Raw genomic sequence first — 22324 nt, forward strand, 5'->3', positions numbered from 1 at the left:
CTCAAAGCACTGATACAGGTCTCACCATGTCTGCGTCCCTAAACGTTCATTTTCCACCCACTGATGAGGACAAGGATACCCCAAGAGGTCACCCCAGGGAGTGACTCCCCAGACTGCAAGAGCCAAATCTGTTTTGCATGCCTGTCCCAAGCCAGAGAGACCAGGGACCTTCCCAAGGTTCTGCCCCATCCCCTTGCCCACCTAGCACCCTGCCCCGGCTCTGTACATCATCCCCTGCCAAACCTGGAGGTCCAAGAGATGAGGGAGTCTTCCCTGTGACATCACAGAGCTGGTTGCCAAGGGAGCCCTGCAGACCCGCCTGCTAGGTGGCGGAGAGCAGAGCCCTGCTGCACAGGAGGCCCGGCCGCTTCGCCCCACCAGCTGGCCCTCCATGGAAGCCTTGGTCTGTGCGTTCTCTGAGCTGCGCATAAGAGAAGGTGCCGGGCTGCGGGGAGGAGAGGCAGGAGGAGAGATGCCCTCCTGTCCTGACCTGGGCCCAAAGCCACCAGGGTGGCCCTGGTGACATGCATGCTTGGGAGAAGGGAATGGCCACGGGTCCAGGCCACTTGACCCTGGACACTGGAATGCTCTTTTTAGGGCAGGGGACAATAGTGGGTGGCAGAAAGAGCCTGAAGTCCTGAAAAGGTCTTGGTGCTGAGACCAGGTTTCTCAGCCCTCCCTGTGGGCTGGGAGGGAGAGGAGTGCTAAGTTGGATGAGGCGGGTGGGAGGCAGGGGGCGGAGTCCACATGACAGACAGGTAAGCTAAGGCTCTGCAGGCCAGGGTGGGGCTCATCATGGGACTGTTCTCCCCTCATGGCCAATGGGGCCCCTCGGCCACACCCTTCTGCTCTCCCCTCCACAGATGCAGTGAGCTGGGCCCCAGGACGCACCAGTCACCCCGACACACCACCCAATATCTATGAGGGGGGGCTGGGGGCCCAGCAGCAGCAGTGCCCCAGTGCCCAGGGAAGCAAGCCCAAGAACTTCCGTCTACGCCACCTCCGGGGCCTGGCTCTCTACCTGCCAGGCCACCTGCAGCCTGCTGGCCAGTGTGAGAGCCACTGGCTGGGTCGGCTCCTGGCCGGGGGCTGCCTGCCACAGCCCGAGGGCCTGGTCTGGCCCCTAGATTTAGCACAGGGGACTGTGGGCCGAGGTAACAGCCACCACTCAGCCCTTCTGGAAGCTCAACTGCCCAGGGACAGCCGGGGAAATACAGGTGAGCCTGTCCAGGTGACACAGAGCTAGGGACAGGAGGGAGAGACCCAGGGCAGGGGTGGGCTAGGCACTCAGACGGACCCAGGTGGTCCCTCTCCACTCCTGAGCTGCCTGGGTACCTGTCCCAGCTCTCCACTCGATGAGGGACCTCGGGCTGCTTTCCCCCACTGGCTGTGCCTCAGTTTCCCCATTTGTAAAGTGAGGGGTGTAAGTTAGAGAAGGGTCTTTCCTGCTTGAAGCATGTCTCCCTCTTTCTCCTCCCCCGTGGGGTTTTCTTTAAGAACTGCCCCCCTCCCCTCTGGCTTGGAAGAATGCCAGGTTCAAGGGTCACAGAGTGGGCTGGCAGCCCCTGGGTCCCTCTGAACGACTCCTCTCTCTCCCTCTTTCCTCAGCTTCCAGTTCCAGCATGGACCCAGCCAAGGGTGCCCCCTCCCAGTCTGGTCCCCCTGAAGGCTTAGGGCTCAGGCCTAAGAGATCCTGGGGGGCCCCAGAGGAGACCACATGTCCCTTGTGCAAGAGAACCCGCTCTGGGGGCCTGGAGAGGCTGTAGGGATCCGAGTGCCAGGGCTGGTTCTCCCAGCTCAGGACAGGAGGGGAGAGGGTGACCCCAGGAGCAGGACGAGACAGGTTCGGGGTCGGGGGGAAGGGCTCAGCCCCCACCACACCGAGACACCTGGGCAGCTGCCCAGCACCAAAGCCTGGGCCAGCCTGGGGAAAGCTTGAGGGTGGAGGGAGGAGGAAGAGGTCCCACGAGAGGGACAGAGAAAAAGAAAGAAGCCGGGGCATGCCCCTGCAGCCTGCTTCAACTCACGTCAGCCACGGGTACTGGGGAGGCCAGGTGGAGTGGAGAGCTGGGCTCCTGAGGGGCCAGGGAGCCTACAGATCTAATGTCAATAAAAGCCAAGGCCTGCGCTTCAGTCCCTGGGTCTGTCTGTCGTCAGGCCAATTCGGTCAGAGAAACGGCCCCTTGGCATGTGTGCTCTGAGAGCTAAGTTCGGTGTCCCTCCCAGGAGAATCAGAGGTGCTCCCACCCTGAAGAGGGTGCTGTCTTCCTCTGGTTGGGCAGGGTCTTGGCAGGCCTACCAACAGGGCATGGTGTTCTGGGTGAAGAGGGCAGAGGACAGAGAAAGTTAGGCTGGGTTCAGGGAGGGTGTTGGGAAGGAAAGCAAGTTCCCAACCCGGTCAGAAATGTTGGCCCTGGCCCCACGCCGCCCACCACTGAGGCCACAGTGGAGTTCACGCTCCCTGGGGACCCCTGGCCGCCCTGACTCTCCAGGCAGAATGGGCACAGCCCTTCTCCGAGCGGGGCAAGGCTCCAGGCACCCAGGCATGGGCTTGCTGTACCAGGAGGTCCTCACCCTGCCCTGCTGCCATCTGGGGCTGGGCCGCTCTCTGTCTCGGGGGCCATCCTGTGTGCTGTAGGATGTCCAGTGTTGTCCCTGGCCTCCATTCACTGCATTCCAGGAGCGCCCTCCTCCTGGAATGTGGCACAACCACAGCCTCTGGGTGGCCTCATGTCCCCTGGGGGGCAGAATCACTCTGGCCGAGACCCCCTGCTCCACATCACTGGGCTTTGGCCTGTGGAGACTGGATGCGAGGATCCGGGTTTGCCTCCATGTTCCTCGCCATCTCTGGCTTCCTGTCCCGGCAGCCCGAGCCGGGCCAGGGCCCACCTGCCCCTCTCATGGGCATCTGTCAGACCACACGTGATGATGTCAAGCACATTCTGGACGTCGGGACAGTGGGCGTCCTTCCAGACACAAGGGAAGGCTCCCTCAGGCCCTGCCCCATCCCTGTATCCTCGGACGGCAGATTCTGGAGACGCTGGTCCCTGGTTGGGGTGGGGGAAGGTCCAAGTCGGGGCCACCAGCCCCAGGCCCTGTCCCGCAGGAGGGCCATCTGGGGGAGGAGCAGCCCTTGGGAACATCGCACCCAGGCTATGGAGGGGCCCGACTTCCACAGGCTGGGCTCTCAGGCCCACTGCTCACAGCTGTGTGGCTCCTGGGCAACTCCCAGCCCCTCAACCAGTTTTCCTCATTTGTCTGATGGAGGGACAGGCATGACCCCTGTCCCCAGCGAGGCCAGAGGCAGAGCCCCCGCCTGACCACTGCTTTGCCATCAGTTCTAGAGCCTCTTCCAGGGCTACATTCCTTAGCAGGGGAAGTTACAACTAGAATTGTAAAAAAAACAATCGCCCATTGAGCTGGAAGCCGGCTTTGGGACTTGCCAGGGGACAGGCACCTCCTGAGCCGCCCTCAGCCTCGGGGTGGGCCCAAGGAGCAGGGCCAGGAGCGCAAAGAGCCTTCAAAGACCGAATGTGACCAACTGAAGTCTATTTATTTGTTTGTAATGAGAAGAAACACTACAATCTGTTCAACACTGGGCTGGACACTGCAATGATTAGGGGGTGGGATGGAGGGGCAGGGCAAGGCCTCTGAGCTCATTACCAATGTCCAAGGCAGAACATACTGGAAGACTCTTCCCTTACCCCAAGGGCCGGGAAAAAAAAAAAAATTACACGGTCATTGTTGATTCAGATTAGGGAGGACACCTAGCTGGGCCTCAGCGTGAAGCTGATGTCAGCTCGGAGGAGGGGAGGCTGAAGCCCTCCTGCCCAGATGCCCTTCATCCCGGGAGCCCCCAGGCTTGGAAGTTCCAAGGGAGGGAAGGACGCGGTCACGCAGCCCCACCTGCCCTGTTCCCTCTCCAGCTCTTGGGCCAAGCACAACTCTGCACCACCCTGTCTGCTCCAGAAGGCAGGGCGGGCAGCGAGCAGCTCTAGGGGATCCGTGCATACTCCCCTCAGAGTCTCTGCTCCAGAGGCGGAGGGATCACAAGGCACGTGACTGCCCCCAGCCTCAAAGGCTGGGTCTCACTTGGTCAACGCAGTGTGCAGCGTCGTCCTCTGTCCCCTTTGTATCCGGCCAGGCCTCAGAGCTGCAGCTCAAGGGGCTGGGAGCCTGGGGGCGGGGGAGGGGGGCATGGACCCTGGGGATCCTTATCGGCACACGTCCTCAACCTGGCTCCCCACAGCAGCTCAGGTGAATGGCACGTCCACCGTCGGCCGGGCAGCTCCGGTCACCCGGGACAGAATGAAGCCAGCCCGTGGGAGGACTCATCCTCCTGGTGGGGGTGTGAGCATCCAGCCCATTATCCTGAGGCCCATGTGGGGAGCAGAGCCTGAGAGTCGGAGCTCAGAGTGTGGGTGAGGGGCCTCTCTGGCTGTCCCCCAGGAGCCCCAGCCCCAGGTAGAGGGATCAGATTGCTCCCTGCTCCCGGGCCTCTGGGGGCTGGCTCTGGACAAGGGGCTGGCATTCCCGGTATTCGACCCCTTGTTTTTTTCAGGCTCCTGTGTCTTTAGGGTCAAGTGTGTCCGTAACACTTGGGTTCCTCCCTCTGAGAAGTTAATTCTGGCTTTGGAGGAAGGAGCTGGAAGGAATGGGCTGAGGATGGGGGGAGGCTGGTGAGGGGCACAGAGAAGAAGCCCCTTCCCACGGCCTTGCGCCCGGGGCAGCGGAAAAAACAGACCACAGTGAACGCTGCCACCAGGGCCGCCCATGAGGCCGGTGTGCACACGCAGGGCTGGGCCAGGGCTCAGCAGAACTGAAGGTTTTCAGAGCGGGTAGGAGGCCTGGGAGAGCCTGTGGGGTAGACAAGAGGGGAGCAGGGTGAAGGCCAGGGTGGAAACGCTCTGCCCCCACCCCAAGGAACTGGCCTAGGAGCTCCAAGCCAGGCGCTGGCACTCCTCCAGGCCCAGAGTTCCTTCCAGGGACCACCAGCTCCCCTCGGTCCCTTGGTCCCAGCACAAACCATGGCACCAACAGGGGTGCCAGCCCAGGAGGCCACGGAGCCCTGCCATGTGGGCTCGGCCCCTGTCACAACCTGCTCCGGGTCATGTCCACGCATGAATGCATCCTGGTGTCCCCATAGCTCTCAGAAGTGGCCGTGTCTGGGCAGAGCACTCAGCCAGGAGCTCAGAGAGTGAGCGGGCGCCGCTGGCGCTGTCAAGGCCACGTGCACACCCAAGGAAGCACGGCCAGGGACACGGTGGCACCACGGCCTGGGAAGGAGAAGCTGAGCATCCGGGGCCCCGGGGGAAAGAGACTTGATCTTTCGGTAACTTTCAACTTTTGAACCACGTAAGTATGTTATTTTTTTAAAAAAGGAGTTTAGGGCGTGAAAAGACAATGCTCTGGCCAGGGCTCAAGGACTCTGCTTTTCCTCCAAAAGTTTCCCAGAGGTGGTCAGGGATCCCCCTGGCCCTGGGCTCTGTCGCCCATGACCTGTGTGGCAGATGCCCACCTGGGGCTGCCTGTTCTCACTGCTGACAGCGCGGGGCCCCTCACTTCCCTGACCATCACCCCCTAGGCTCTCCTCCACTTCCCGCAACCCCTGCTCCGGGTACCTGGGGAGACAGGGCATGCCCCACGTTGCTCTGCTCCCGAACCCGTGTAGCACCGGCCTGCGGCTGGGGCGGGTCGACCAGCCCGGCAGGTGGCCACCAGTTCCTCTGCAGAGGACAGCCGCAGTCAGATGGCCAGGAAGGCGGCGCCCGCCAGATGCCGGGGGGGTGGGGCCCGGCGGAGGCTGCCTGGCTGGCGTCACATGGTCCGGCTGTACTCGATGCCGCCCTTGGTGGAGATGCTAGACCATGGCAAGAAGCTGCAGAGCAGGCTCTGGGCCTGGCGGTAGATCCTGTGTGGGATGGAGCAGGGGCTCAGGTTCGCTAGCGCGGAGCCCAGGTGCTGGATGTAGTCCGTGCGGCTCCGTTAAGGAAGATTCCGCCTGGCCTGCCCGCCTGCCCGCACGCCCTGGGCCGCTCGGTCAGCACGGTGACCCGCAGGGGCTGCCTGCACACAACACATCACTCCTGCGGGCGGCCATGAGCCTGCGTGGCCTCTGCAGGGCTGGGAGCCCCATCAGATGGAGGGGGCTCTGCTGTGCAAACACAGGACCTTCGAGGTGCAGCCCCACACGCCCGGACCCGACTGAGGCTGGACGCGACTGGGAGCCGGGGGCGGGGTCTGGTGGAGCAAGAGCTCCTGTTGCCCCTGTGCCGGGCCCTGTCTTTGAGACGAGGAGGGGTCTGCAGTCCCCACCCCGTGGACGCCCACAGAGAGCGCCCCGCTTCACGTGAGCCAGGCCTGCAGGCTTTTGGGTCACCCCTGTTTTTCCTGTTTATTTCCCTATGAAATGGATAAAACCTGGAATCATTCGTTTAACTTCTGTCTCTCACATACACACATTATTTTGGGGGCCACTCCCTGTGACTGTTAGGAAGACTCCTGGCCTCCATCGAATCTGTCAAGGGCCAGAGAGAATTGGCCCTTGAAGAGGAAGGTTGAAGAGGAGGGTGGAGGGCAGGGAAACCCAGCTGGGTCACGCACCCGATAAGGAAGGTTTGAATCCAGAGTTCAAAATCAACAAACCACTCTTTTCACCTCCCGCGCTTGTTTTCTCCCGTCAGCACTAAAGCAGGGGTTTTTGTCTGCCTTAGTCACTGCTGCATCCCCCTCGACCTCAAATAGGAGGCTCTCAGTAGATACTTGACGGATGGATCTTGGGCCAGGCTGACGTCCAGGGAGCACCTACTTTCCCAGCATCCACACCCAGACCATTATATCCTGTCAAGATGTGCTGGTCAGAGTTGCCCACAACACTTGGGTCCCATGAACTTGGCCTCAGGGATGCCACGTGAAGGCAACCGTGGCTTCAGTTGGCACACAGACCCCACTAGGAAGCCACCAGCCCTCACCCCCGAGAGAGAAAGGATATAAGATAGTCCAAGGGGGGTGGCCGCCGTTGATGTAGAGGACGTAGGTAAAGCCATCTTTGAGGACCCCGCGGATAGAGTAGTAGTAAGGGAGATAGTGGTGCTGCTTGAAGTCTCTGTTCTCGTAGAAGCTTATGGCTGTGTTGTTGGTGGTAAGGACGTGCAGGTAGATGGCTTTGCAGTGGTCCTGGGCAGTGGTTGATATGTGATCCTTTAGACTCTCAAGTAACAGGGACCCTGAGGGGTGACAGGAAAGGGGCGGTGGGGGGAAGGGAGCGTGAGGCAAAGGCTGATCTTGCAAAACCACCCATTGCCGGAGTCCCTAACGTCCGAACCCTTGGTGGGGCTTGTCAGCTGAGGCTCGAACGTCCCGGACGAGGATGTAAGCCAGCCACAGTCCCTCCCAAGGGCTGGACCTACAGTGAAACTCACTGCCCTTTTAGCCCAGGAAAACATGGAGTGGAAGGGACTGGTTACGAGGGAAGATCCCGACGCTCGCTGGCCGCGTGGGACAGGAGTTTGGAGCTGTGTGGGCGGCAGGGCCCCCAAGGGTGGCAGGCATCCGATAAACCATGGTTGGGACTGTTCCTTCAATTACGCGCGAGAGGCACGGTCAGAGGGGCCGTTCTCTGATGAGGATGCCCGGCAGGGGTTATTCATCTGATCTCACCAGATCTGGGAAGGAGGCCACAGCAGAAAGACCCAGCGAAACGTGGAAAGAAGACAGGCTGAAGGCTGAGAGTGGGTGGGGCCGGCAGACTTGTCGGGGGCAGGGAACGAAGGAAGGGTGCGAGTCTGGCCCCAACAGAGGGCCGAAGGATAGAGCAAGACAGAGACCGAGCAGGTCTTATGAGAGAGTCGGCAGGGAGCAGAGGCGAGCTGGGGGGACTTACAGGCCCCCCTTACCTATCCCGTGCTTCCTGAACTCCTTCACCACTCCCAGGCTGAGGATGTACGCGACCTGTGTGTCCACAGAGAAGCTGGAGGCCAGAATATCTCCGTCCTAGAGAGAAAGTCAGAGACCGTCGGGTCAGCAGTGGAGGCCCCGGTCCTGCTGCAGGACACGCACAGCTCCTGGGCCAACTTCCGGGACACACACCTGGGGGAACACCGGGGCAGGAGAACCCAGGACAGGGGGCAATGGAGAGCCACCCCAGCCCCATGGAAGCGAGAGGCTGCGGGCCCTTCTGTGAGAAACTGCTGCTAACAAGGCACACGCAAAGTTGCTTCTCTTGGGGCGGGTGGTAAACCAGGCGGGAGGGTTAGCAAAGCCGGACCAGAGCAGTCACGGTGGGAAGAAGCGCTGCTCAGGGGGCCCTTGGTCCGTGTCAGTCCACGTGCCAGGAGACAAGGCGGCCCCACGGGGTGTGGGCGCTGTAACTGAAGGATCCCACACGGTCCCATGGGGTCCTGGAGTACAGGGGGAGGCAGGTGGGGGCGGCCGAGCGACATGACACCCCACGCGGCCTCTTGGCTCCAGAGATGGACCACCGGACTGGGAGAGTCACGCCTCTGACCAGGACCAGGGTCTCATGTTCTTCTGCCTCACAAAGAACCGGAAGGCTCTGCCATGTGTGTGGTTTTCGCTCCCTCACTGGAAAGGACACTTGTGACTCGGCTTGTGTCCTGTCCCGTGCTCGCTAAGTGGCTCCCAGGTGCTGGATCAGGGGCAGCCCGGCCCATTCTCACCCCAGCCTCCGCCCAGCAGTTAACCTGGACACAGGAGGACCCACCACTGGCCTCAGGGAGGAAGCCTCCTTCCGGCTCTTGTGACTCGAAGCCACAGGAAGCCCGTGTACCGATCACCCTCCTCCCTACTTCACGACAAGGGTCACTATGAAGCCCACGGTCAGGTCGTGCAACTTAATGCATGTATGACTGTGTCACAAACACACAGAATGAAACCAACCACCTAGGACTCACACCTGTCCAGGCTCCCAAGAGGATGGGGCCCAGCACAGGCAGCGTCCAGAGGTGTCAGCCCCTGAGCCATCGCTGCAGACACTCACCTCCTTGTGTATCTTGGTCCGATTCTTAATTTCAGCTACAATCATCCCCACAATGTCACCCCTGTAGGTCGCGGCGAGGGAAAAGAACTTCTTGTTGGAGGTGATATCACGATACCATGAGTCTGGGTACCTGAGGAAGAGATAAACGCACATGGACTGGCCGAAGGTCAGGTCCAATCACCACTGTGCTTCAGAGTGGAACCATGGAGGACCCTTGGCTGCTCCGTCCAGCACTCAGGGTCTACCCACCACCCAGTCTCCACCAAAGGGCATCACCCTCAGAGTTGCAACTTCTGATAGCCGTTATCTGTCCAGATGGGACCATTCACTGCTGAGTGGCCTTTGAGTTTTGGGCACATGAGGGCAAGGTGTGTCCAGAGCTGCTGGGGCTGCTCAGCAAGAACCCCGAGGGCAGCGGGGAACAGAGCAGTGAGGCAGTGCTGAAAAGGCAGAGTCAGCTGCAGCCCAGGAGACTCGGACAGGTGGGAGTGAGGGGTGGTTTCCTGACAGGCTAGGTTAGCCTGGGATTCCTTTCTTGGGACCAAGAGCAGAGGAGGGTCTCAGATCCCCCCTGGAGACCCAGGGAGGTGCTCTCCTCAGGTCTGCTCTGTAGAGGCCACTGCCCCACTGTCCCTGCCAGAAAGTTCCACAGAAGCTGAGCATCACCCAGCCTCCTCTCCTGGTCCATCAGTCCCACCTTCTGACCAGCAGTGTCAAGCTGGCACAGCGGCCAGGAGTGAGCCACCACACGGCCTGAGGGGACTACAGTTCTGTCCACCATCTTTAGAACCTAAGGCCTCCAGCGCAGCCATCTCCAAGGAGGCAGGAAGGCCGGGCTCCTCAGAGGCCCAGAGACTCCGGCCAGTAAGGCTCCACCCACCCCAGGTCACCCTCAGCAGGGTCTACTGCACAGACTTGCTGGATTCCTGTCCAGCGGTGGGACTGCTGGGCTGATGGTCACTTTCTATGAAACCACCGCTAGCCCACAGCACACTCCAATCAGGTAAGTAAGGGGTGGATGACCGGCTTGAGCAGGTCTGAGGCTGAGACTCATGGAGACGTGATGTTGGCAGGATAGTGTTTATTTTCAATTTTTAAGAGTTTGTACTATTTTTCCTCACTATAAATGCTCTATGAGCACATTATAGGAAAATGCAGGAAACAGAGACAAGTAAAACCAAACAAAACTTGTAGTTGCTAATCATCCACCCAAAGAACTACCAAAAACATTTGCTACATGGCACACTTCCTCCTAAGCTTTTATCTTGTATATGCTTTCAAATAAAAGAGGGATTGTGGTATATCCTGGCTTCTCGTCTGCTTTTTTCACCTACTATCTCACACACACACAGACAAACACATAAACCTCGAGGACAGATTTCTTTGTCCCTGGCTGGATAATATTGTACTTCTGCATGTATATCCCCTGATGTAGGGAACCAATTCCTTTCTGTTAGGACACTTAGGTTGCTTCTCGATTTTCTGAATGTCATAAGCAGCACTGCATGAAGTGTCTTTGTAACTGAAGATTCTCTGCAAGGCCCTTCCCGATCTCTGTACAAGAACATGGTGAGGTGCAGAGAGACCAGGAGCGCCAGGGAGCAGGGCCTGGGGCCCCGACGGGTGAGGGGGCTCTCGGTCACCAAGGACCAACACAGCGAGCCCCCCAGCTTCAGCACTCTGTGCACAGGCCCCCGGACACCCCCACCCCAATGCCCACCTGCAGACCCGCTGGACTTACTCGATGGGGAACCAGTCGCCGCACAGGTGCTTCACGGTGTCTATGTCATCGTGGCAGAGGAGGCGCAGGCTGACCTCGCTGAGCGCGCTGGACGGCACCGCCTCTGTCATTCACACCTGTGGGGGAGGGGCGTCAGGAGGGCGGCGCACGCCCCAAACCTCCTCCTCAGGCAATCTGCAGGGCTAGCAGGACGGGAACGCTCACAGTGGCCCCATGGGTGGAGAGCCTCTCCCCTCATGAGTGTTCCCACACCAGGCATCACAGACACCCTACCCTGCAGAGAAGGCCTGGGAGGATGGGGATACCCAGAGGCCCCCTCCCTGCTCACCCGGGACGCTCCTGAGCCCTGTGGAGGGCAGCTGGCCTCTGTTCTCTCCCCGCTCAGCCCCACTGAGCTGCACACTGAGTGCCCACACCCACCCCGCTTCCCCTCACCCGCTGTTCCTCCACTGGGAGGGCACACGGCCCCGCCTCTCTGCCTGGGTCAGTGGCATCCTATGACCCAGAGCTCAACGGCCCCAGGGACCTGGTGGATTTAGAGTGGCACTTATGGGATGGGCTGTTTCTCCTCCCCATCCAGGAGATTAAGATTCATGTACAGAGAAAGACTTCAAGAGATGCCAGAAGTTCAAGTCAGGGGCCACGAGTTGCAACGACTAAATCAGGAAGCTATGCTCAATCCAGACAGGAGGGTCAAGTGTGGGCTCCGACGAAGCACCTACACCCCCAGGACCAAGCAATCGCCAAGGAAAAGCCGAACCCTGCACCCCCTGAGATCCTGCAGCCACAAGACCCCCAGGGATAGAGGCCAGCCTGCCAGTGCCTCCAGTAAAATACACAAAGCCCTTTGGTCCCAGCCTAAAGTGCTGGGTCTGAAGCAGATCAAGCCTCGAGGCTACCCGGTACACGGGCACCATGACATCTGACACACACAGAAGGGGTGGTATTCTACGTGACAGCTGCCTGCTCTCTCCAAACACTCATTGTCATTAAAAAAACAGAAGCAGACTGAAAGAGACAGGGAGACCTACAACCAAACATGATGTGCAAACTCCTTCTGGGAAACACAAAAAGTCAAACAACATTTGGGAGAAACTTAAATGTGGGCTGGATGCAAGATGATGAATTTATTATGAAATGATTATGAACCTGTTACTGTCTCAGATGTGGAAGGTGGAGTGCTCCTGTAGACGGTCTTAGAGATGCTCTGCTGAAATAATTCAGAGCGAGGCATCATCAGGTTTAAAACTAAATAACTCAAAATTTTTTCAACTGCTTAGGAAGCAAATGTGACAAAATGCTGTTAGTGGTTGCATCTAAGTGGCAGGTTTATATAAAACAGGAACTGACTGTTTACACATTCCATTTTTCTATGTATTTGAAATTTTCCTTAACAAAAGTTGTGGTCAGGGCTAGGGAAACGATGGTTCTGTGCGGGGGCACTGCGAGGACCCAGGCAATGCCAGAGGCCAAAAGGGTGCCTGAGGCCAGAGCCCTCCTGCTGCTGGAAGTGCCACGCCCTCCTCTTGGGCAACAAGACTGCCTGCTCTCATCACCCTTGGCAGAGCTCCAGGTGTCTCACTGGTTGTGCCCACCAGGTTCTCAACCAAGAGCTGGGGTGCTCTGAGCTCCGCAGGAGGAGGTACAGGACAGGAGGCGTCGGCTCACCCTCCGCAGTCTCTCCCCGGAGTTGGCAGGACAAGTGCCAGCGACTGACAACCCCAGCTGCAGAGCTGGGGGCGCAGATACTCCGCGCGGCCGCAGGCAGATGCTGGGTACCTGGGGAGCTGGCACCACAGGGAGCACGGTACCTGTGGTACCTGCACCAGGAGGCTGACTACAAAGAGGCTGGGGTGGGCACTTCCCGAGGGGATGGAAATGTTTTTTATCTTGAGTTACGTACACAAACGTATATACACGTATGTTAAACTCATTGGGTGTATTCTGTTGTATGTATGTTAAACTTCCATAAAGTTAAAGGTTGAGGAGTGACAGCAAAGGGAGAGGCTGATAATAAACAAGCAACTTGCCCGTCCTGGGATTTATACATTTTCACCCTAGTGTCCTTGTGACAATGCTCTTGACCAAAGGGGCAGGATTTCCCTGTTCAGCGTTCATAAAGAATACTGGCCTCTAAGACACACAGCTATTTGTGGATTCTCACATCCCTATTAAAAGTACTTGGATGTTTTCAAAGGCCGTTCTTTAGATGCCTTGATTTAAAAATAGAGACGTGTCACATCTAACTAAGGGGAAATGTAGTATATTATTGTGCCTGATCTGCCCGAGCCCAACCGACAGGAGTGGAGGAGGGAGAATCCGGCACCCACATGCCAGAGAGAAAGGGATGTTTGGGGGGTGGGCGGGTGGTCAAGACAGAGGGGGTATGGTGGGCAGCGCTGGTCCACCACTGGGGGAGAGGCCGGGAGACTGACATCTGACACCTCTGGGGACCCCGCTTGTCCACCTGGAACCTTCAGTCAAGTACTGACCTCCTGTTGCTATGTGCTGCCCTACGGGCTTAAGGGACAAGGACTCAGAAGACTCACTGGAGGACAGAGGTGGCAGGTGAACCAGAGCAGAGCCCCCGGGTCAGCCCTTTGTCCTGAGCCCCAGGGGGCTGGAGCCGCAGGCACACAGGCCACCTTTCCGTGCATTTCCCTACAAAGACACAGACACACAGATCCTACGATAGCAGGGATGCACTGTGCAGGAGAAGACACAGTTCCGGCCTGCAGCAAGAGTTCTCCCGGGCTTGCTAGGTCTGCCTTCTGCCCTTCGCCTGCAGGGGTGGGCGAGTGGAACATTTCTAGAAGGGACAGAAATTGGATTCTCCAAGACGATGAAGGGCCAGCCCACTCACCTCTCCATCTGCCCTTTCTCCTTCCCTAAACCTCGTCCCCGTGGGCTGTCTGCAAGAGTCATCTTCCTTCTGAGCTGAAATGACCTCTCGGGTCCCTGGGTTGATGCCATGCGGTGGCTGGGGGTGATGCCTGATCACCTGGGCGTGCGCTCCCAGACCCCACTTCCTGAGGGACTGCGCGTGCCCAACCAGAGGACAGAGTGAACTCCAACATCTCAGGCATATCCTCCACCCCACCCCCCAGCTGCCAAGTGCTGGGGATTCAGGACCTGGGGCCTCGGGATGGGACTGTTCTAGTTTCGGGAGGGGTTTCCTGGCACCATCACAATGCCCATGGGGCAGAGCACCACCCTGGCCTGTCCCTGCACTCCGGGCCCCTTCTCAAACAAAGCACGGGAAAGATCAGTGCATACTAGTCCACGGCACAGAGTTAAAGACCACCAGGGCCCTCCAATGTGAAATGCTGCAGGCATCAGGCTTATTGGCTCAACAAACCCAACAACAGATTCCAAGCTCTTGCCTTCAGGGTGGATGGCGCAAAAAAGGAAAAGTAATCCAGTGATGGATACATGGCACCACCCCGCTCATCAGTAAAATGGGCTGAAGGGCTCAGAGCAGGGAGTGAGGGAAACCGTGTCAGTTCAGCTCATTTGTTCAAGTGAGCAGCCATCTGGGGGCGGGGCGGTGGGAGCTGTCTCTACAGCAGCCTGGAAGCCTTTCAAAGCCTGAGAGTGGGAGGAGAAATATGAATAATTTACAGCAGACAAGACACAAACACCCAGCACTGTGGGTTCAAAGCACCTCCCTCTTACAGTCCGCCACACGATGCCCAAGGGGAGCCCACAGTCTCCTCACACACAATTTAAGACACAGCACTGCACCTGCGAACTGTTAACAGTGGGGGATTCCATTTGTGTGATATTCTAAAACTGGCTAAAGACACTGACGGTAAGAGCAATGAGAATGTGGCCGGCGGGTACAGAGGACCTCGACGGGAGGGCATAGGATGACTCGTGGGGCCGGCGACAATGTTCCCATGTCCATCAGGGTCGTCAACTGCGTTCACCTGCACACTTCAGATCTGCCGGGTGGGCGGCATGTGAACCATCTCTTGACTTAAAAACAAGACAACAACCAGTGGTCTGGAGCAGTCCCGGGGTCAGCCCGTGCTTCCCTCTGGGCCAGGGGTTCTATGACCACCGCCCCCATCGCAAAGAGAATCCATTCATTTATTTATCAAAGTTGAACTGAAAACCCAGGCCCCGCACTAGACACTGCGGTTGCAGTAAAGAGCAGAGATGGACATCTGTGATCACTGGCGGGGCTGGAGGGGGTGAGGAGGTGTGTGTTTTCTTGCTCTTTTACCTAAATACTCTCAGAAACGCTTCCTTTGCTTGAGGAATTCCGAGGCAAACAGCACATCAGTGAACACAAAGAATGCCATCCAGCAGGCTGGGCAGGGAGGGGTTAACACACCTGTCGGAGGGGATGCTCCCCTCCCAAGCCCTCAGGAGAAGGCAGGAGATCCCCTTGCATCACTCAAGGTGTTTTCCTTGACTATTTGATCCGCCTCCTTGAATCAAGAGTTCCAGGAGGAGAAACAGAGTCCTGAACTGTCCCACGAGCGTCAGCTCATGCCCTCCCTGCCAAAACCAAGAGGGATCACTGGCTCACAGTATCTCTTACAGCAGTGGAGTCCCAGGGAAAGGCAAGGCTTCGAGGCCACACACACGCACTGTCCGGCGCCCCCCGCCACGTGCGGGCCCTGGGTCCCGGCAGGGCTGTGACGCGGGGACCAAAGTCCTCACAGGACATGTGCAGGGTGTCTGGCAGGCGAGTAAAAGTAAGCCTTCTACAAATGGGGCCATGACTGCCAGGTGCCAAGTTCTCTTCCAGGGACTAGTGAACGTGCAGGACGCGCACTTGAAACTCGGGCCGTCACCAGATTCTCGAGGATGAGGAGGAGAATGGATTCTTCCAGAGGCGGGCCCACTCAGCACTGCCCGGGTCTGGGGCTGGAATGGACGCCACTGGCAGCTCAGTTTTTAGGCGAAAAGCACAGCCATGGCGGTCTCGGGTTCAGAAACCCTGCCTGCCTCTCACCGCTGCCCCTTCAGCAAACCAGCGCCCCCAGCCCTCTCCAGCGCTTCTGTGCTTTTTCCACCTGACTCTGCTGGGCTTTGTTGTTTTACATTTGACTTTTTAATCTCTGCGTCCCTGGGTTTGTATTTAAGATCCTTCAAAATCCAACAGATGTTAAATGTGAACGTGGGTCAAATTCGGTATAAATTAATACTTGACCATGTGGTTAACTTTCATAACAAAAATTATTTTTAAAAAGAAATTCAATCTCCTCTCAGCATTTGCCTGTGGAATTAAGGCAGATGTCTGTTTTACATCACTCACTTCTGCCTCATTTGAGTTTTCTTTTAAACAATGAGCTTGTTTTTATTATCAGAAAAAAATAAAGACTTCCAGGTGGTATGTGAAAATTCAGAACACATTTTTTATATTACAGTAATGTTTTTAATTGTAACAACTTGAGAATTTTATAATGTCTCTTCAAATTATAAGTAGAATGGTTATCCATTTTACCCTAAAATAGACTCTCAGTGCCAATGTTTAAGCCCCATACCCTTGGAATAGCACGGCATTTATGCACTGATGCCAGAAATAAACATTATAAACACAGACCCATACTTGTAATGAAGCAAAGAGGAGGCAGTTGTTAGTAAGAAAAATATTTTAAAGAGTTCCTCTGCAATCATTACAAAGAAAATTCAGTGGCCATATAAAAATCAATTTTAAAAATATTTAAAGGCTTCAGGACAACCATCTAAAAAAAACCAAAAAAGGTTTAAAAAAGAACATCCCCCATTTGTTAAATGCTGTTTAAAACTTTGTTCATGGTAAAATAAGAATCAATACACAATATGAAGCAAAAACTCAAAAGCCCCCTCCTCACTTTGTCCTCAGTAAAATGAAGGTTAATAGATTCTTGAGTTTCCTACTAGAAAGCAAACTTTTTACATAGGAGAGGGTTTACTGGGTACGGGGCCGAGGGGGCTTCTGAGGTGGGAGGTTTCACTGGTACGTAACAGCGTGATCAAATGTCAAGCAGAGTACTTTTCTATACGTTTCTACATATTTCCACAAAAAAGTTAAACACAGGAGGCCAGAAGAGAAGCAATCCTGTAATTTGAAGCTAAGAGTAGAAAGAGCAGCAAATATCTGGCCAGCAAGAGCTTCTGAATAGTTTACAACTAGAGTCACAAGGAAGCATCTAAAAAGAAACAAGTTGTTAGAAAGGAGCAAGCAACTCAGAGCTACAGGAACTATGGAAATACTGTTGTAGTAACACTGTCCAGATAAAAATCCTTTCAGCAGCTAAGGGACACTTACCCAGAGACTATTTTATAAAAAGAAATTGCTTTCTTCTCAGTTATTTTTAAGATGGGCTCAAATTTCACTACTTTTCTGCCCAAATACTTTGCTGTCCTATTTCAAGAATGCAGGAGACAAAATAGAGGAACACAATTTACTGTTTAATAACAAGAAATAGAACTGGAAGAAGTTCTTTTTTCAATGTGGTCTGTTTTCTCTGGTCTTCCTGTGGAAGCAAGCGGACAAACATTTGTTCTGAGTCCTTTTTCCCAATCAGTTCCTCTTTGCTTCTTTACAAATGCAAATCTTTTTTAATTTGGCTATGTGGCATATAGGATCTTAGTTCCCTGACCAGGGATCGAACCCACGCCCACTGCATTGGAAGCTTGGAGTCCCTACAACTGTGAATATTATTAGAATGTTTATGTCTGGCATCAGTGCACAAGAGCTGGGTTACTTCACGGGTATGGACCTTCAACGTTGACACTAAGCGAGTCTATTCACTGAAAGAGGCATTTTAAGGTCTCTACGTGGTCACACTCATAGGTGGCTCGCATCATCAGTATTCCAAGTGTTGGCCCTGCCTGAGCAGGAAGTCAGCCTCAGGTGAGGAGATGGGGAGTATGAGAGGCCCTCAGGACGGGACTAGGGACTGACTGGCCCTCATGTGAGGTGACACCCTGACCATCCAGGCTCCACTCGTGGGCACCTCGAGGTGACCGCCACATGTTGGCCAGCCTCTGCAGAGCTGCACTCAATGGACCACTCACTGGTTCAACTGCTGACACAGACCCCAAACCACTATGTGCAGAAAGCCCTGGCTCCCTGTTCAGATGTCTTCCCATCACTCCAGAGGCACCGAGCAAACATTTCAGGTTCGGAGCAGAGTGTCAGCCCTACTATGCATGTGCTTACTGGGTTTTCAAACACACAGATCTCTCTTTAACCTCTCTTTAATCAGCACTGGGCTTCAGGGAACCCTGACCTGGCCTGCCAGCCAGTCTCGATCAGAAGTCATGCTAAAATCATCATATTTCGGGAAGGAGGTCTGATCCCAGAATTATCAGAGACACTTAGAAACATTTGTTGAATGAAATTCAACCTTCGATCTTGGCCAGAAAGAGACCCAGGAGTTCCAGCATCACTTTGCAGATCAGTGTTTTACTCGAAAGCGCTGCGTGTGGACAGAAGCAGGATGCAGGATCTAGATCCCAATCTTCTTTTCTGTAAACGAGGAACTGAGGTGGGTGAGCTAGGAGGACTCCGTGGGTTTCTTCCAGAAAGAGAAGTCAGGGAGGAGGTGGTGGAGGCGAAGATGTGGAGAGGGAGGAACCTCCATTTAAGAGAAGGCCTGGCAGCTGACAAGCAGCCAGCTTTCTGTTCAGGTAGGAGAGCCGTCAGCAGGGAGCAGAGACCTCGGGGCATTTTGGCAGAGATCTGTACTGCCCCAGACTCAGAGCTCTGAATACCTGTAGCTGCTGCCAGGTAAGGATTCTGGGTCCACCTGGTCTAAACACATCTCAGCTGCTAGAAGACAAACTGCTGCGAGCCAGTCCACTGAGGCTGGGACAGTCTGCGGGGCAGAGCACCAGGTGAGCAATGACGGCCCCACCCTTCTTAGTTCTAGTGTCTTCATTTCTCAAATCTCCTAACATCCAGGTATTTTCTTCCAACACAGGCAGAGGCCAAGTTGCCAAACAACATCAACAGGTCACTTCAAACAACATCTGAAGTCTGAGAGTGGGTGCGGTTAAAATAAACATTTTACAGTGATAAAGTCACTGTAAGTGATAGTGGGGAGAGGCTAAAGGTAAGACACACACACAGACCTTTTAAAATAATGTGTGTATTTTTTATTTTGGCCTGTGAACACCACACCATGCACTGACTCTTACTTACAGGTTTTAACCATCTTCATAGAAATCCAGCACTTCTGGAAACACAGTGAGATGGAACTTCAGCAAACTGTGGCCCAAAAGAGGAGCCCAGGCACACTGCTTCTCAAAGGGCCAAAGTGCACTTTAATTCTAACACACAAACTTCCAACAACAGGGGAGATGAAGACCTATGTCATGCTCAGCCATGACCACTTGTTAAACGACAGGGACTTCTATTTCAGCCACCCTTGAGTTTCTTCTGGCCTTGAACCCTTTCTTCTCAAACTGAGCTTAAAGCAATTCAGGGATTTTTGCCAGAAGAGAGGATTTGTTTTGCTCCAGCCCCTTTTAAATTCAGTGCTGTTCAAGACTACCCTTCTCCCTGCCTCACAAGCCAGTACTGTTGGCCAAAGGACTTCTAACACTTAGCTGTACATACAAAGTGCTTCACAGAATGTGGTATTTCTACCACTGACTTGCAGTCATACTGACTTTCCCGGTTCAGGCAGTTAAGCGTTAACATTAAATTTTCTGTCTTCTGTGCTCCAGTAAAATATCTGCACCCAGCAAAGTTATCTTCAGTTCTGACTCTCTGATTACAACCATTCCAGGTACCAAAGGGCTGTAGGGCTGTTATCCTTTTCCTTCAAGAGAAACTAACAAAATGGTATGGCTTAAGGACTGGGCAGAGTTAAAACAGACCAAGGAAGCAGCCAATGGCCACGTTTATGACAGAGTAACTCCTCCTCTCATCCCCAGACCCTGGGGTCCATCACCTCCTGAGCACACAGATATTTGTTGTTAGTGGTCCAGGGAAGGCGCTCAGCCTCCCTGAAAATCTTCCCAGGGGAACAAACCACAGAGGCTACAGATTCCCTCTGTTACATGGGAAGTGCCCAATCAATGGGCCAGAGCTCAGAGGTGGTGCAAGGGTCTGCACGGCCAACCTTTAAACTACCCCAAAACGTAAGGAATTGAGCTGTCTTAACCAAAATATACAGCTTAAGGAGTAAGAAGTGGAGACGACCGAGAAAGAGTTTCAGGGTTTCCAGAGTTCACGGGAGGGCAAAAAAGTCGCCAAGTAACTACAACCCATGCAACAAGTACCAAAGCAGCGATGGGGCCCGGCAAGGCAGCAAATCGCTGAACTGTGAAAAGGACGGGCCCGGCACCTCCCGCGAGGCCCGGCGGGCAGCAAGGGGCAGGCTGCCTTCTGCTTCCAAATCTCCCCCGCCAGGTCGTCCCGAGGCCTGGCACGGAGGCAGCCCAAGCAAAAGGATCGGGATCGCGCCCCTGGGGCCTCGGCCCCCTCCTCGGCCGGGGAAACGCGAGCTCTGTGATGGCCCTGAAACCCCGCGGAGATGTCTGGGCGCCGGCTGGCGGGGGCAGCTCCCCGGCCTCCCTCGAACCGACGGGACGTCCCACGCCCCGCCAGGGCCGCCTCGGGCCCCCTGCACCCCGGCAGGACCCCGCGACTGCGCTGCCGCCCCGGCCCGGAACTGCTCCCCTGCTTCCCTTGACGCCCGCCCTTGGCCGGGCCAGGCGCTCCGCCGCAGGCCCGAGCCCCGGGATGCCTCACCTCGGGCGGGAGCCGGCGGCAGCGGACAGCGTTCTAGGGCTCAGTGCATCCTTGGTTCGCCGGGAGCCAGGAAGTGGGGCCGCGGTGAGCCCGCAACCAGTTATGTAACCGGCAGGGGCCGCAGCCGGGACGGAGGCGGCGGCCCGAGGCACTTCCGCCTCCCGCGCCGGGCCGGCGGCACAGGCGGAAGCCCATTGGCCAGCGTCGTCCACGTGGGACGGCACCTCGCGACGCCGACGCCGCCATCTTAAGAGCGGGCGGGCCTCGCGCGAAGCCGGACACTGGAGTGAGTGGACACAAGAGAAGCTGAGACGTTGGCGGTGGAGCAGCGGAGGCACCTCTAGGGGGCGCGTCTGCTAGAGGCTCGCGAGGCTCTGAGAGACGGCGGAGGGGCTGGACAGGTCGGGCCGACCCTCGGGGCCCGAGCCCGGCGGGCGTGGACGCCGGGGGCGCGGTCCGGTTGGTAGCCGGCGGGCTCGGGTTCTTGGGCTGAGCGCTGAGGCTTGCAGCCCTCCACTTCCTGGCCAGCGGTCCTCTCGTTTGGTTTGGGGCTGGAGCTTTTCCATCCACAGCGCCTGACGGGGCTTCCAGCTAGGGAAGCGTGATCCGGTGGCCAACGACGGCTGGAGGGCAGCACCACCCGGCTCAGTGCCGGACGTCCGCGGCAGCCAGAGTCCAGTTTCTGCCGTGTAAAGTGGCAGGGGCGTCGGGGGGGGGGGGGGGGGGCGGGCAGGGGGAGGGGTGTCAGTTGCCCTCAAGTTGGAGGAGGGTCTACTCAGCGGTCCCCACCCCATTTGGCTCCAGGAACCGGTTTTTATGTTAGACAGTTGTTCCACGGACCAGGGATGGGGGGATGGTTTGGGGGTGATTCAAGCATATTTATTATACACTTTATTGCTATTATTATTACATCAGCTCTACCTCACATCATCAAGCATTAGGTCCTGCGGACTGGGGACCCCTGGTCTACATCACAAAACCTAACTCAAACTTTGTTACTAAGGGACTTGTGTTGAGCAAAATCTGATGTTAACTTTAAAGGATATATTTATCCTTTGCCTTCAAATACCTTTCACTGGTAATATGGCCAAAGGATGGAATAAGAAGGCTAAAATGATCAACCCTCAAAGGACCTAATTCACACCCAAATAGACATTATGACAGATTAAAACAGTCTAAAATCACACTATTTTATAAACGTTAAATGCATATTCTTTAACATTTTGGCAATGAAAAGTTACCTAAAGAGATTAGAAGTCTGAAAGGTAAGTGGTGTAAATAGATCAAGAGTAGTGTAACAAGGGGATATGTAACAACCCAGAAAGTCTATTGTCTACACAATAAGATGTTAGTGGCTGGTGGAATCTTGATTTGTGTAAAGCAGCTTATATAATATTTACATTTTCTTTTAGTAACAGTTTCTCTAAGTTCCTATTTTAAAAGCTGAAAAATTATGGACAAAATGAAAATATACAATTTACAACTCTGTAGAGTTACAGTTTTAAGTACAGGAAACATGCTGTTGTAAGCAAAAATGCTGTGGTTAATGTGCTTTGGTCCATTCAGGGCATTTCAAGCATTCTATATATTTAGTGTGTCACTATTAACTTATAATCAAACTTATTTAAAAAACTTTAGTGTGTCTATTAACTTATAATCAAACTTGTTAAAAAAACTTTAAATATAGAGTTCAAAATAACTATAAACTTTAATATAATCAAACTTGTAAAAAAAAAAAAAAACTTTAGGATAGAACAATCAAGAGTGAGGAGGCTATAAAATGCATACTTGAAGTCCTACACATTTTCTAGAGATGGGCTGCAAATTTAGCTGCGGTCTTTCCAAAAATTCACTTTGAAGTGGGAACTGGTTGCAAGATCCA

General features: G+C 55.2%; 2 protein-coding genes across 6 annotated transcripts; one reads left to right on the top strand and one right to left on the bottom strand.

Annotated features, from left to right (window-relative positions):
• Positions 1-248: 248 nt before the first annotated feature.
• C25H16orf90 (chromosome 25 C16orf90 homolog) lies at positions 249-2127 on the top strand. Of its 3 annotated transcripts, none has more exons than XM_027528047.1 (3): positions 249-407; positions 864-1217; positions 1609-2127. In XM_027528047.1, exons 1-3 carry the CDS (start codon positions 392-394, stop codon positions 1764-1766), a joined length of 528 nt encoding a protein of 175 aa, XP_027383848.1. In that variant the 5' UTR covers positions 249-391; the 3' UTR covers positions 1767-2127. The 3 variants fall into 3 exon arrangements, with proteins under 3 accessions (XP_027383848.1, XP_027383846.1, XP_027383847.1); XM_027528046.1 differs by having other exon boundaries at positions 392-437; positions 1609-1851; XM_027528045.1 differs by having other exon boundaries at positions 249-1217; positions 1609-1851.
• Positions 2128-3532: 1405 nt separating this feature from the next.
• Positions 3533-20630, bottom strand: NAA60 (N(alpha)-acetyltransferase 60, NatF catalytic subunit). Of its 3 annotated transcripts, XR_003508608.1 has the most exons (7): positions 20443-20630; positions 10740-10855; positions 8999-9128; positions 7896-7992; positions 6992-7226; positions 5622-5974; positions 3533-4857 (listed from the first exon to the last, which is right to left on the bottom strand). XR_003508608.1 is itself a non-coding variant. In XM_027526841.1 (6 exons), exons 2-6 carry the CDS (start codon positions 10847-10849, stop codon positions 5818-5820), a joined length of 729 nt encoding a protein of 242 aa, XP_027382642.1. In that variant the 5' UTR covers positions 10850-10855; positions 20443-20624; the 3' UTR covers positions 3533-5817. The 3 variants fall into 3 exon arrangements, 1 of the variants encoding a protein (XP_027382642.1); XR_003508609.1 differs by lacking the exon at positions 20443-20630 and having other exon boundaries at positions 10740-10872; XM_027526841.1 differs by having other exon boundaries at positions 3533-5974; positions 20443-20624.
• Between the last annotated feature and the right edge of the window lie 1694 nt (positions 20631-22324).

Source organism: Bos indicus x Bos taurus, chromosome 25 (assembly GCF_003369695.1).
Source record: "Bos indicus x Bos taurus breed Angus x Brahman F1 hybrid chromosome 25, Bos_hybrid_MaternalHap_v2.0, whole genome shotgun sequence".
NCBI lineage: Eukaryota > Metazoa > Chordata > Mammalia > Artiodactyla > Bovidae > Bos > Bos indicus x Bos taurus.

Bases quoted from the DNA above. Each gene is read 5' to 3' on its own strand.
- C25H16orf90 (XM_027528045.1), top strand. From the start codon at position 815: ATGGCCAATGGGGCCCCTCGGCCACACCCTTCTGCTCTCCCCTCCACA. The intron at 1,218-1,608 runs GTGAGCCTGTCC...CTCTTTCCTCAG, and splicing joins GGACAGCCGGGGAAATACAG to CTTCCAGTTCCAGCATGGAC.
- NAA60 (XM_027526841.1), bottom strand. From the start codon at position 10,849: ATGACAGAGGCGGTGCCGTCCAGCGCGCTCAGCGAGGTCAGCCTGCGC. The intron at 9,129-10,739 runs GTAAGTCCAGCG...TCTCTTCCTCAG, and splicing joins GGCGACTGGTTCCCCATCGA to GTACCCAGACTCATGGTATC. The intron at 7,993-8,998 runs GTGAGTGTCTGC...CTTTCTCTCTAG, and splicing joins GGACCAAGATACACAAGGAG to GACGGAGATATTCTGGCCTC.